The sequence below is a fragment of the Lipophrys pholis genome (genome assembly GCF_963383615.2).
Source record: "Lipophrys pholis genome assembly, chromosome: 13".
NCBI classification, from domain to species: domain Eukaryota; kingdom Metazoa; phylum Chordata; class Actinopteri; order Blenniiformes; family Blenniidae; genus Lipophrys; species Lipophrys pholis.
Genome location: NC_137632.1, coordinates 14918235 through 14933330, shown reverse-complemented (window position 1 = coordinate 14933330; position 15096 = coordinate 14918235). Strand labels below are relative to the sequence as shown.

Here is a 15096-nt window from a genome sequence, read left to right as displayed (position 1 = left end):
CTGCAGATACATTTAAAGAGGTTTGGGCGTCTCTGGAATAAATGGTAAGGCCTTGAAGATGATTTTTAGGAACAAGGGGGAAAGGAAAGCAGGCGAGGGATAAGTTCAAAGGGTTAATGGTTTTTTGGCTGGTGCTCAATCATCAAACCAATATTGCATTATCTACACAGTACTAGTTCATTATCCCACGGTCAAAAAATAGACAGAATGGAGTGAAAAATGTCCTATACTTCAACTACTAAACAAGTATCTAAATGCTCACATAGCTAAGAATTACTGAAATGACTGTGCATAGCAAATATAGCCTTTAAATAAAGGTACTGTGTACATATTACAGTGGGTGAGATCGAAAGACAACCAGCCTTGCTTCAGGACATCTATACAATAATATAGTAATATCTGAAATGAAAGCAATAATGTGGTTAAATAAGTAATGTTTTAATGCAAGAGCAGGTAAATGCTATAAATCATAATATATCATCTGTATCTTTCCATTCTATTTACAAGAGTTTTAACGCGTAGCTGGTTAGAGTGATTCCTCAGTAACACTTCAGAGGCCCTTTCTCTCTGTCTCTTGGTACACTTTCTTTTTTTCTTTTTTTGTGGTTTTCTTATCACTCTATCTCCCCTTCATCTTCCTCACTCTCAAAACGGTTAGATCCTTCACAATAAAATCTTAATCTCTTTCTTTCTATCCGACCAACTTTTCCTTCAGCTAATGTTGACTTTTTTTTTTCTCTTCCTCTCAATCTGTTTTTACACCCGTCTCTCACTGAATTTTGTTATTTTCTCCTCAGCTTGGTTTGATCCTTGGCAGATAGGGCCTTTGATCTTTTAATGGAAAAAATGCTACATTCACATTTCACAGGTTGTTCAAGTTGACATCAGCAGTCTGTGTGTGGTACTTCTTAGCTCAGCTTTGCATCTGCATGTGTTCTCCTCGGTCCCAGCATGGCTGCAACCCTGCAGCTCAGGTACAGTAGGAGATGTAAAGTAACTGACCCTTTTGCCACAGCGCTCCTCATCTTCCTCCTCGGGTGTAGAAAAAGCAGATTTAATATCCAAAGCAGGTTTTTCCGACATTTGAGGGACGTCCTGGCTCGTCGGGCTGGCAAGCAAATGATGCACAGACGTGCGTCTCCTGGGATCCAGTTTGTCTTCAGTTCATCTGACATGCAACACACAGCTGTCTGTCTTCTCATCCTGTTACTCAAAAATGTCCCTCTGTCGTTTCATCAGTAACAATCCTGCAGGGTAATTAGTAGAGGTATTTAAGTCTTTTGTTCCGTCTGCGTGTGTGTGTGCGCGTGTGCGTGTGCCTCTGTGTGTGTGTGTGTGTGTGTGTGTGTGTGTGTGTGTGTGTGTGTGTGTGTGTGTGTGTGTGTGTGTGTGTGTGTGTGTGTGTGTGTGTGTGTGTGTGTGTGTGTGTGTGTGTACTACATATGAGTGTGTGTTGTAACGGAGTCCCTGTATGTGTGCGTACTGTGCTGCGGTTATACGCGTGTGGTGGAGTGTGTGTGCGTGGAGATGTGTGTGTGTGGCAAGTGTGTATTACTATATGGGCTATGGTGTGTGTACGCCTGGTGAGGATGCCCCATCCTCATCCCGACCACAGATCCGGGTGTCATTGGCGTCATTGGCGTCGCAGGAGTAACAGGGTGTGACCCCGGGGTCACCGGCAGTGATCCTGGGGTCAGAGAGGTCATGAGGGGCACGTCATCGGGTGAGCGGCGTAAGGTGAGGGTGTAATCAGGTGGGCAGGTGAGGCGCACAGTATCCAGCGTGCTGTAGATGTCCTGGGTGTCCAAACCATCCAGGGCGTCCAGCGTGTCCAGTGTGTGGTGATGATGAGTGTTGTTTCTCTCATCTGCCGATGCAACGTCACACTCCAGCTGCTTCACCTGAAAATTCAAAAAGTTACATAAGAGATGTCAAGACAGGAAACTTAATGAGGGCAAACAGAGGAATAAATGGAGGATGTATCCATTTATCCAATCCATCCATCTTTTCCAGAAACATTGAGACACAAGCTGTTGCTTTGTTTCACCTCTCCATCATCAAGTCATGGCTTCCCTGTCAGTGCACTTCATTATACATTTGTCTTGAAAGAATAGAATAAAAATCTGTTAACAAGGAAAAATAAAGCATTTAAACAAATCCCTCTGCTTGTAGGTCAAGTTGTTTTCTTGTAGATAATACACCACACAGAAGGACAATGATGTTCAATTGTGTGTAGTTAATATTTCCAGTAATCTAGAGATAAATTGATCAAGATTAGGGAATTATTTATGCGAGAAATAGTGAAATATAGATAGATGCTAAAAAAGGGTGCTTGTTCACAGAGAACTTCCTGAATGCCCTTTAAAGTGTGAATAAATTAACATTTCAGATAAACAGTTTATTTTCTTAATTGAATGAGTTCCCACAATCCTCACATCAGATAACATAATCCTCAGTGCTTAGTGACATTGTGTCCGTCCGGTAGCGAAGATGATCTTTTTTGTAGGTTTCACAATGACTTCAAAGTGATATATTCATCCACTCACTGATCCATCCATCCATTCATCCATCTATCAGTCATCCATTGATACCTCATCTTCTGTCCCACTTGCTCTACATTACAAGATGATATTACTATTAATATACCTGCTAAGTACCTGAGTGATAAATGAATCATGTAATGTTAGAAACGGTCCCATATCGTCCATTTTGTGCGCGCGGGCGTGTGTGCCTACGTACAATTATGTGTAAAAAAAAAACAAACCTCAATTGTAGTTCAACAAAAAAAATGATTTCCACTATTGTTCATTTTATCTGAGGAATCTGAATAGCTAATTTGAGTTACTTTAAATGTAATTCACAGGAATGAATGTGAAATGATTAGTTAATTAGTGGAGTTAATTAGCTGTGTGCGTGATGGGAAGCAGTCACACTCACGTCGCATCAGAAAGTCACAATGAAATCAAGGAGGCTCTCTTTCTCTAAGGAGGACTGAATTACAAAACTGTCAATTCCCACGTGTTTTTACCATGAATTTCTTTTCAACTTAACTTTGTATACATCACCGTAGCCCATTGAAAAAGTGAACTATCTGTAAAGAGTTTTAACTCGAAGGAAAATGTATCCCAATCAAGAGTCAGCTTTTAGAAACCTCACATTTGGCCCTGCCTCCAACCAAAGACTGGGTTAATAAGTAATTCTAAATAAACTGTGTCATTTGTCATCTAAATCACTCCTGGTTTAATTTGAGTGATTTTTAGGCAATGCTCTATGGACTAATGTGTTTTTCTGAGCCAGATTCATAACCGAGTAGCTCAAGCATAATTCACAATAATGTGTGCTCGTGCAAAAAGACTTTCAATGTTTTCTGGGAGAAAATCAACACAAGAAAAACAAAAGATAAAATATTGTAAAAAAGCAAACCATTATATAAGCAGCTGCGGCGTTGAACTAGATAACGGTAGTTAAATTACCAATTGAGGGAATTTGTCAGCTATAAAATATATCTAACATTCCGCACTCAGTGTGTGGGATTTCAAAGAGACACAGTGCAACCAACAGAATTCAGAAGAGGCCAAATAGTCAGTGGATGAATTCGAGGCAGTTGGAGGCAATTCAGGCGACTGTATACAGCTCACACACGCACAGGCATCAAAACACCCACACACACACACACACACGCGCGCGCGCACACACACACACACACTTACGCTCACGCTGACAATGTATGCTGATGGCAGGCTGTGTTTTGTGAGAGTGCTCCACTGGCAGCTGCTCCACTGGCAGGACAAGTGTTCCGTCATGTCGTCACACAACCTCTGCTGACTTCATGTTAATTAAATGTCAAATAATGGCTATTAGCATAAAGCTTTAGCATTTTTATATGACTTGAAACGATGTGGCCACATAAGCAGAGACGGGCCCACTACTAATTAGGCTTCACTTGTAATGATTGCGTGTGTGTGGCAGCATGTCAGAAGCCCTTTGACTCACCTGTAGCGACATCAGTCCCTCCCCCTGCAGGTGGGCTGCCACATCGGCAGGCGTGATGTCTCGTCTTGGCGGAGGAAGTGGGCGAGGCCTGCGGTGCTCCAGCCGCCTTTTGTCTTTTTTATACAGCAGAGCCGCGAATGCAAGTATATTCAGAAACAGGAGCGAGGCTCCCACTGCGATCGTGACGGAGAGTTCAGTGGAGTAGTCTTCAGGGGGGACATGCACCCCGTTTTCCTCTCCGCCTTGGCCTAATGCAGACTCGGGGGGCTGAGGAGTGCCTCCCTGTGAGCCTGGGTGTCGCGTACTGCTGGGAGGCCAACCTTTGGATAGGCGCTTGGTGTAAGAATACGGGGTGTCATCCTGCGGGGAGGGGCTATGTGTAAAGGACGAGACCGACTGGAGGAGTTCGTTGACGTGATGCAAGTGCGGGACCAGCTGGAGCCAGAAGGAGATCTTGGTAGCACGGTAATGGTCTCTGACCCGGGGCTTCAGGCCGATGTGCAGGTACAGCTGCTCTTTTGGGGTGTATTTGGACCAGGCGACTTCTTCAAAACGATTCGGCTTCGTGTGAATGAATTTGGTATCTTGTGGAACCGGCTGATTTGGATCACTGGAAAAAGAACAATTTGGAGTTAGATTTATTGTTTGATGGGTTGTTTATCATCATGTGAACTAACGGCTGATTGGACTAACCCTAACGACACTGAGGTGCGGCAGCGTGGAACCATTGTGGTTGGGCTCGCCCTCTTGTGTCTGGGTTTTGGGTCCTGTCTGTGTGAAGTTTGCATGTTCTGCCTTTGCATGTTGTTTTTTTTGTCTTCCTCTTTTTTTCTGGGTACTCCACTTTCTTTACACAATCGAAAATATGTGTTTGAGGTTAACTGGTGTCTGTAAAAATTGCACAGGATGTGAACGTGTGTGTGAGGAGTTGTCTTTCTGCGTTGCTGAGCTGTGATGGTCTGTTAAATGGTTTCGCTGGGAACAACTCCGGTCCCCATTACCCTGACCCGGCTGGATGGATGGATGGATGGATGGATGGATGGATGGATGGATGGATTTCCATTTCCCTCGCTATAGATTATCTTCTAAAAATGTGTGTTTCAGTAGAAAAGTTATCAGTTTTTGCCACCACTCATTTATTTTCAACATGATTTCTTCTCAAAATATAAAGACCCTGGGAAAAGGCAGCCCCAAAGAGAGGCCTCCGCCACACTTTGAAAACCAGAGATGTGGAGCATCAACAGCATCTTGAGCAATGACACATAATTAGATAATAAGAGCAAAGTCATCAAAAAGAATAATGCAACAATTCGGCAAAGCAAGTCATAGCTGACTCCTCCCACAGCATCATTACAATATCAGCAGAGTCTCAAAGAGGCAGAAAGACGTGCCACTGGGAATAGAGTCCCTATCACATCTTTACATTTTTTTATTTCTAATTTTTTTTAAATCTGTTAGATTAAAAAATCTTTTTAGCACATTGATCTGAAGATTTATGTTTTACCACATATGGTTCGTATATTCACTGGAGGTTTAACCACTAATAATTTATTCTTTTCATCTCTGTAAAAGTCAAGACGTTTTGACACAGCTGCTGGGAACTTCTTCTCAGCAGGCAACCGTCCTCTGAGGAGACAGAGTTCTATCTGGAGTTGGCCAACAGCTTCTCCTGACGTCTTTCTCTATCAAAGTGACATGACAAACTGGTGGCAAACGGCATTTGCAGGGAGCAAAACAAGATTTGTTTTTCTGTGCACATAGCTCAGAGGTGCTTTAGTTGTAGACCATTGATTTTTGGCCGGTTTATATTCTACTTACAAAAAGCTCCAGCTCGTGCACAACTTCCATTCCTGACCTCTGCACTGTCTGAAAGCTGAAAACGCTCAGACGTCTGCATTAAAGATGAATGTGAATGCGTGCTACTGTGAGAATATCCTGAAAAATCACCTCTCGGACTTATACAGACAGGCATTTATTTGCCCATTTACCAACGAAATTTGTGTCAGCAGCTAAAATGTTGTAAATGAAGCTGCGGCACATCTTCACAGACTTGCCAGTTATACTCTTGTGTGCTCGCTTGTCTATCAACATCTCACGAACAGCACAAAAATGCAGCTAGTGTAAAGACCTGCTGACACATAAACACACCAGCCGAGGATTTATACGCCCGCACAGAGGTGCACAAAATATACATCAGGGAGCATCACAGCTCCCTTGTTAAATTGAGCTGTCGCAGAGCTCCATCAACCGTCTGAGGCGCTCTGCACAGACAGAAATCTTTCTTCAGAGAACGTTTCCCATTGATAATTGAAGTGTACACTAAAATCTTCACAGCCCTACTAAGTGGTTTTATCTCTGCACCTTGCTGCAGTGGTAATGGCGATACAAACTATGGGCTTAACACTGCAGGAATAATGCAACGTGATTGCCTTAATGCATGCAAATTGAAGACTTAAAAGATTTTTTATTTTTTTTTTCTGTTCATGTCACAGTCAAAATGTGTCATGATTATTTTATGCTGTAAGATAGCGAAGCTCAGTGGTGATCAAGGTCTAGACTGGAGACGCCTGTAAATCTGAGGAGGTCTCAGTGGAGTGAGCCTCAATTGGAGTAATTACTTGTAATTACTCACTTCCGGCACCGCAGAAAGAGGGTCCATCTTGAACAATTACTTTTATCTTGTATATCATGTCAGAGAGGGAAGATAAAACGTAGCCTCATCAGTGTGGATTGTCAGGTATCTTAAGTTCTAATGTGGATTCTCTCTATGACAACAATGTTTTCAATAAAAAGCTGCTCGCAGATCATCTTATTTCCTGTAAATTGGATCTCTTGTAGTCGCTCCAGGCAGTTCTTTTTAATTCCAAATTGATAGGTTGATGAGAAGAGAAGAGAAGAGAAGAGAAGAGAAGAGAAGAGAAGAGAAGAGAAGAGAAGAGAAGAGAAGAGAAGAGAAGGGAAGGGAAGAGAAGAGAAGAGAAGAGAAGAGAAGAGAAGAGAAGAGAAGAGAAGAGAAGAGAAGAGAAGAGAAGAGAAGAGAAGAGAAGAGAAGAGAAGAGAAGAGAAGCCAATCATTTCTTGGACATCACCTTGGATTTTCTCAGGGGCTTTCTCAGGTACAAGGGCTCTTTCTCAGCCAAGGTCCAAAAAAGAAAATCCTTGTCAGGATTCTGACATGACAGAGAACCTGCTTGGACTCTTTGCCGAAATTAGTCTGCAGTGCTGCTTTTATGATCTGAAGTACTGTCTTCTCCTCAGACATCTGAGACCTTCTAAAGGAAAAGCTATTATAATAACATATCCTCTGCCTGTGTGGGCTCATTATTTTTGCACTGTTTTCTTCTCATGCTACATTAAAATCCAGCTTTTCGTGGTGCAGACTTCCGTTTTCAATCAAGTCTAATATTTCTCCAAAAATATGTTGTTTGTTTTTTCTGAGCTATTCAAATATTACTTATCTTGACAGAAAGGCAGAGTTGACAGGCTGATTCGCCTCCTCCAAGTTTCCCACAAAACTGATGCCAGTGCATTTTTTTTTTCCTGAATCATACTTAGCTAATGCAAAATAATTGTTTATGAATATCTTTTGCAGAAAATCCATTAACTTAATGCCACAATAATAAGATGTTTTGGGGTATTTTTGTTCCATCATTGTGTGCCTCTGAGTGTCCTCTCTCTCACAAATAATGACTTTCTGTGCCTGTTCAACTTTATTATTCATCAGTCCAACAAATTAAACATATGGAAAGGTTATCAAGTGCTGCAAAGTGGAGAGCCACTATGCTGTTCATCTTGATGGAACCACACACTTCAATCTCGTCTGTCTCATTTCAAGTGTGGGGGAGATTTGTTCCCGTAAAATCAGAGTGAGCAACAGCAACAACACTTCATGTTGCCAAAAACCTTGCCTCTGCTGAGTCAAAGAAAAAACAGTAAGGTACAACAAAGCTCACATTGACAGTTGTGTGTGGGTTTGGGTTTTTTTTTTCACCTTAAAAATGGGATTAAATGTCCTGGCTTTCACTCATTACTGCAGGATATTTTTCTGCTTGCGGGAAGGGATTAGATATTAATAGGAAAAATTTGAAATGGATTTCTTCATATGAAAAGACTGAAAGGAAGACAACTGAATGATGCTGTGTTTTTTTTTGTTCATAAGAAATAAAATGTTCCTTTCAATCGAATCGGAACAAATTTCAAAAGCTCACCCAGTCTTGGCAAAGTTGGTCCAGTAAGTCATAACCACTGCGCTCAGCATCACGTCGTTCTTGGAGAAGTTACAGTTGAACAGATCAGTGGGTCCCACCATGGGCACGCCGAACACGTAGGGTACCTACACACACGTACACACACACGCACACACACACACACACACACACACACACACACGCACACACACACACACACACACACACACACACACACACACACACACACACACACACACACACACACACACACACACACACACACACACTATAATAACTATCCATTGGAGCCAACAGATTACATTCATTCCTGGGACAGTAACCGTATCAATCACTTCATATGTAACTGCAATGAACCTGAACTTAGGTCACTGAATCATTGTCACTTCTTCCATTAGAGTGAGATCTTCCTCCACTATGGGTATGTACATCTACACATTTCAGTTAACACACTGTGGGGTGGCAGGAGAAATTTATGGGTTCGGGGGGTGTCTTTTTCCAGCATGCTCTTTTTTTACTTTTACATTTCTTAGAAGACATCACGATAAAAAAAATACATGAAAGGATAAGGTATTAATTATTTTGATGAAACATAGTTTTATTTATTACAAAAGTGTAAGAGATCAAAATCAAAATCATAAAACAGGCTTTAGTGTAAAACCTTAAGTGTAACAGCAGTTGCTGACTATACATTAAGTCCCGCCATATTTCAAATTAAAAGCCTCAAACTCGAATGAAGGGATACTAAAGATACCACAGACATAAGAAATTAAATTGTTTTTATTACATATGGATTCCAAAAACTAAACAAATTACAATATATCTTCTAATGGAAAGAAATACATTACGGTAATATATTAAGAATTCTGGCATTCAACCATGAATGACAACTTGGCAGAAGACAAAATGTGTATGATTGGAGTCTGGTGGTCTGGAGGATACAGTCATCCTGTGAGGTAGGTTTGCCATCACACACTTTGACGATCATTGACTAAACATTAAGCACACACTAGAATATGCTGCCTTCATCAGAAGTGCAGCACAAAACGTGCCAAAGAGGTGGTCACTGTAATAAACTGAAACATCAAGTACATCTACACTTTAAATTCAAACCTGCAGGAAAAGAGGATTGTATGCATCAGGGACTTAGAGCAAAGTTGTTTGAGGTGGCATTTAACACGAAAGCCCTCAATCCAATGTGAGAATGTTAAAAAGAAAAAGACACTGTCTTAAGTTTGTTTGATAACTTTTTGACTAAAATGCCAAATGCTTCCTTTTTCTTGACAAATGAATTCTCTTCTCCTTGATTTCACCTCGTGTGCCATTACAAATGTCACATATGTTAACCGTGCATGGCAGCTTAAATATTTTGACATGGCCTCACCTCATCTCCGTGGGCAGAGTCAGCCCAGGGCGGCGTGGCGTCGCTCTGGCAGTGGTGATAAAAGGAGTAGAAGTAAGTGGGGGACCCATACTGAGCGTGGAGGTCAGCAGTGGCAATTGCAGGAGCCACCCACTGGTGGTCTGTAAAGAGTGCGACCAGTGTCTTTCGACGGGTTTCTGCATTGTCTCGATCCGCCCAGTCGGTGTACATAAACCTGAAATAAACACATTGAAAATCATTCGGCTGTCGATTCATCATACAATTTGCCATCGCTTCTATCATTGTCATTACTTTGTGATGGCAAAAACATTTAGGAAGAAGATATGAAATGTTATGCGTGCAATAGTACACTAACAAATATTTCAACATATTGCTAATTGCATTCAGAGTTGTGATGTTTCAGGAATTTGATTTTTGTCATCATCTTAACATGAAAAGAATTATTGTTATTAACAGATGATGCAATGACCCAATGCTACATTGATAGATGATATGTACAAAAAAACATTTTATCTACTGAAAAAAAAAAGTAATCGCCATCTATGAATTAAACAAAATTAGGTTGCGCAGAGATGTGGTCGCAAATTTGGAGTGACGCTATTGCGGAGCACAGTTTTTAACACTTTCTGTAAAACACACATTTTAAATCTAAATGTTATGGATGCAATGACAGTAGAACCGAGCAATTATATATTTGTATTAGGCAAACAATTGAAAAATGGTTGCCCTTAAGGGGATTATAGTCAACGAGGACACATGACAAAAATAAACTTAATTACAGTCATTTAATGCACCACCAGGCAATGACATATCCAAGCTAAAACGAAACACACCCTTTGTTGCGTGATAAACTGGTGCATGCTCGGTTATGGCGAAATGCTAAATGCTAAAATGCTCAGTGTGAACCCTCCAGCTGTGATGTCTACTTTCACTGAACATCGACGGTCAATGATGCATGCACATCTGCTTTGGCTGCAAAGCTCTCATTCAGCTCAAAGCCTGAAACCTGAAGACGCTGGTGGTGCTTTGTGGTGAGGTAACAAAAAGAGAGCTTGAACTGACTGGCAATCGTGCGGGTGGGTACGACAAACCGGCTGACGGATACTACTTTCTGACTGCTCGTTTCCTAGCAACACACATTTTTGTGAGTTTTGTGTGCATGATGATGTTTGTTTTGTGGCTGTACTTGCATTGCTTGTATCCAGATTCATCCCGTTTGCGTTGCTGTTTTAGTGCCTGCTCATTTGATTCATGCAAGTTAATATCGCCACCTAAAATTTTAGATACGCAGTGGCTAGTTGTTGGTTTCTAGTAAATGTAGAGGTAGTGGAGGGTATGTTTAGAATTGAATTTCAGTTGTATGTACAGGCTGCAAAAGAGGAATTTATTGTTGCTCATTTGAACATTGGGGCTGATGCAGCTCACCTGGGATAAGCAGGAAGCGCTACTATATTACATTATATTATCCTGCACTTCAGTTTGTAGCCTGTTTTAATATAGCTCTAGCAGGAATCCTCTCCTCCTCCAACCCGCCTCCACTCTTTTAAAAAAAAAAGTTCACAGCTTTACTCAGAGTACCCTTTGTTTCGCTCCGGTTTTCCTTTGCACATTTGTACATAAAATTATATTTTCCAGTTTCCCTTCCTCCCACAATCAATAGTCATTTACACCAAATGGATTAAACAAACATGCAATGTGATCATCCGTAAGCTTTACAGGTGCTCGATAGTCAAGTTTCTTACTTCAGCCCACAGCGGACCCACTCCCACTGTCCATGCCCAACTAAGATAATAGTCTTCTGACTAATGGATTTTATCGATGTTCTTGTTTTAGCCCCATCTGGAAATCTGATACGTGTATTTCCCATAAGGGAGTCTCAATCTTTAAATAGTTCAGACGTTTAGACTGACACTCACCGTATACTCTCTCTCAATGTGTCCCGACCTTCTGGGTATCCGTACAGACTATCCACAAAGTCCGACACGGCGAAGTCGAAGTCCTCAGCAGTGACCCCGTCCTCGGAGTCCACGATGCCCTCCACAAACTTCACGCCCTCACCCTGGTTAACCCCCAGCATCACGTCATAGTTCAAAAACTCTCCCTGCTCCATCAGAATCTGGGGGTCATCAGGTATAACGTCACCATCAATCACCGGCGCAAAGGCCGTATGATATTTGGCCGGCGTGATGTTCTGCTCCACGAGTTCGCGGTAACTCCGGCCCTGGAGGCAGGCGACCAGTTGTGTGCTATCGTCGATGCCACAGCCCACCCTTTCGCCGAGCTGCCGGGCGTACTTGCTTGGCTGGTAGTTGACAGCCCAACTTGCTAAAGCGCTGCCGCTCTGGATGATGGCTCTGTGAAACAGGTCTGATACACATGAACACACAAACATGAATACAAATAGGGTTTGTATATAAACTATGTACACTGAGGCACTCATATACTTTAATGGATGCAAAGGCACCCACACGTGCATGCATGGACACACAACCATATGATTGTGCACTTGAGGGTTACACAACACATTTGCACACATAAATAGATGCAGAAGCAAGCACTCACAGCAAGAAAATGCTCGAGTCAGATATACATTATTCAAAATTATGACAGGTCATGGTTGAAGCCCCAGGTTGAAGTAGGTATGGGTTAAAAGTTAAAAATAATACAGCTCTTAGCTATATGAGTCACAGACAGGCTGTGTTATTCAGAGATTTCAAAGGCATTAAGACAAGTAAATGAAAGCTGCATCGGTTCACTGGAGACATTGAAAAGTTTCATAACCCTAAATGTCAGAGCTTTCACAGCCCCTCACCAGAATTACAACCACCATTGGCGTCTATTCATAATATCTCTCCATTTTAAAAAAATGGGTTGCAATTGCTGAGTACTTTAACTGTCAATTAACCTGAGAATCTTTTTTCCCCGATTTATTGAGATTATATTTTTGTGTGTGGCGCAAGAAAATTATGGAAAATGTTGACCAGTCTAAAATATCCTTTAACAATATAGAATAACCGAAAGCAAACAGAAAGAATTCCCATTTGCATGGCTGGAGTCAGAATATATTACTGTCGATGAACTCAGTGTAGCAGCTTCATTTTATCGTGGCAAACAATCAACAATTGTACCATACAAATTAAAGTAAATAGAAGACAGAAGAGAAAGTGTTGATTTAATTGATGAGTCTTCCTTACCCTCAGAGTAATGAGACAAGGTGAGGAGGCTCACACAGGATGCTCCAGCCCCAGAACCGAACACCGTCACCCTGCCTGGATCTCCCCCAAAGGCTCCAATGTTCTCCTTCACCCAACGCAGAGCCTGGATCTGATCTAGCAAGCCGTAGTTTCCTTTTGCAGCCTGGTCTCCTGTACTAAGAAATCCTGCAAGTAGATGAAGAAATAAAAACAACAATAATTAAAGAGGTTAATCATTAAAGGTTGCATGAGCTCAAGGAGGTGATTTGTATTTAAAGCGTCAGGAGAAAAAAAAACAATCTGCCTGACCGTGTTGTACATAAAATATTTTTTCCCTCAATAACAAAAAGTGCAAACACACAAGAGCATTCACACAGGTGATCTGTTGTACAGGAGGTCAAGGCATTCCCATTGTGAAGAAGTAATTATGCATGAGCTGTGTTATTTCATACACTGCATAACAATAAATTCACCGAAAATATTGTTACTCTCCTGTAGTCTCTCAGATTGAATCAAGTCAGCAATGTACATCCATAACATGTTAGTGAATATCGTCTTCCACAGAAACATTACTCCACACATTCAGCTATCCAGAATTCCCTTTACTACAGGCATTATTAAGTAAACACTGAGGATCCTAATGGCTCACTCCACCACAGAATATCTCATTACTGCAGAAGCTCATTCCTATGAACCTCAAGCACATAAGAGTATAATGAGGAAGACAGGCAACACGAAGATGAAACATTTCATTACTTGTGTGCATTTTGTTGGAAATTCTTCCATTTGAAAGTCATCCGAGGATGTGTGTGTGTGTGTGTGTGTGTGTGTGTGTGTGTGTGTGTGTGTGTGTGTGTGTGTGTGTGTGTGTGTGTGTGTGTGTGTGTGTGTGTGTGTGTGTGTGTGTGTGTGTGTGTGTGTGTGTGTGTGTGTGTGTGTGTGTGTGTGTGTGTGTGTGTGTAGGTATGTTTATGTCATGCTGGAGTGAAATGTTAAAAGATGAATGAACAGTCATTCAGTTTATTTGTATTCTTTACATTTTCAAAGAAACATGCAGTATTTCCAGCCGATTGCACTACAATGAGCAGAACATGATTATGTGCATAATTGTACATCGATTTGCATACATGGACTCGCCTCAATCATCCGACTTATAATGACAATGATAGAGAATGAGAGAAGAAAGAACACAGACCTCTGCTTGAGATAATGCGTGATGATCATGATCATGATGATGACAGATGATGATGACGATGATGATGGTGAGGACTGTATTCAAGGTAGTGTGAACCCAGCAAATGGAAGTGGAGACGAAAAGAAGCATGTGAAATCAGTGTTATTTGACCCAGAATGAACATTCCTGTGGCAGCTTTTCTGTCCCCAAGGTCAGAACTGAAGAGGGTTTATATTCACTCAGTAACCACATGCAGATTTATGCCACCTTATGCAATCAATGAGTGATAAAAGCGTTGAAAAAAACCTAGTCTTAAAAACGTTTTGACCTTCAAGCGTGCATCAGTGTGAGTCCACTTCATTTTCTAGTGACATTCTCAGTCTAATTAAAGAAGATTCAGATGTGCCCCTTTTCTTTTTCTTTTTTTTTCCTGGAGAAGCAATCTCCCTACTGTGGTTTTTAAATTATCTGTGTGTATGTGTGACTCATGAAGAGTATTAAAATTACCTAAAATAACACAAAATCAAACTGTTTACTCCAAAGATTAAAATCTTGGAATTGCCTTCCTTAATGTTTCCTCTTTTTTTTCAGTACACTTTTATGATTAAAAAAAGACATTTCTTTTGGTTGTATATTACCATTTACTATGATATGTTTCATTATGTTCTTGTTTATTTTATTTATTTTTAACAATGTTGTAGTCAGCAGCAGTAAGCAGCGAGAATAGGAAGAAAAACAAATGGCTTGCGAAATGAAACCAACGTGAATCATATTGGACAACATTTTGCATAAACTAAATCAGACAACTAATTATAAAACATACTGTCGGCACAAGTTGTTGTTTTTAGCCTGACAGCAAATTTTAATTAATCTTCTCACATCCTAAATATACTAAATAGTGGACAACTGAGGGCACAGCTCCCTCCAGCCAACAGAATGATATGCATCTTATGTGTTTAATCAATATGTAGGCAAACTGTGCTCACACAAAACGACTCAATACTCATCAGGCCTGCAATGTAGTACAGTAAGTCATGGTACAGAAAATGTTTTAACCTTTCCGTGGACCTACTCGGGCTCTGTAACTTAATAATTATGGCCATAAAACCCTAAATGCTAAGGATTCTAAGATATTCAAATTTT

The 15096-nt window shown here is 41.0% G+C and overlaps 1 protein-coding gene across 1 annotated transcript in view; it reads right to left on the bottom strand.

Moving 5' to 3' along the window:
• Positions 1 to 1493: 1493 nt before the first annotated feature.
• The window catches only part of nlgn4xb (neuroligin 4 X-linked b), a gene marked incomplete at both ends in the record, with an annotated part of 16521 nt that continues 2918 nt past the window's right edge, over positions 1494 to 15096 (bottom strand). Inside the window, 6 exons of the mRNA XM_080477912.1 lie at positions 1494 to 1901; positions 3994 to 4603; positions 8202 to 8326; positions 9586 to 9799; positions 11502 to 11952; positions 12780 to 12965. Coding sequence (XP_080334038.1) covers positions 1494 to 1901; positions 3994 to 4603; positions 8202 to 8326; positions 9586 to 9799; positions 11502 to 11952; positions 12780 to 12965 — 1994 coding nt within the window. The remainder of the gene's footprint in view (positions 1902 to 3993; positions 4604 to 8201; positions 8327 to 9585; positions 9800 to 11501; positions 11953 to 12779; positions 12966 to 15096) is intronic.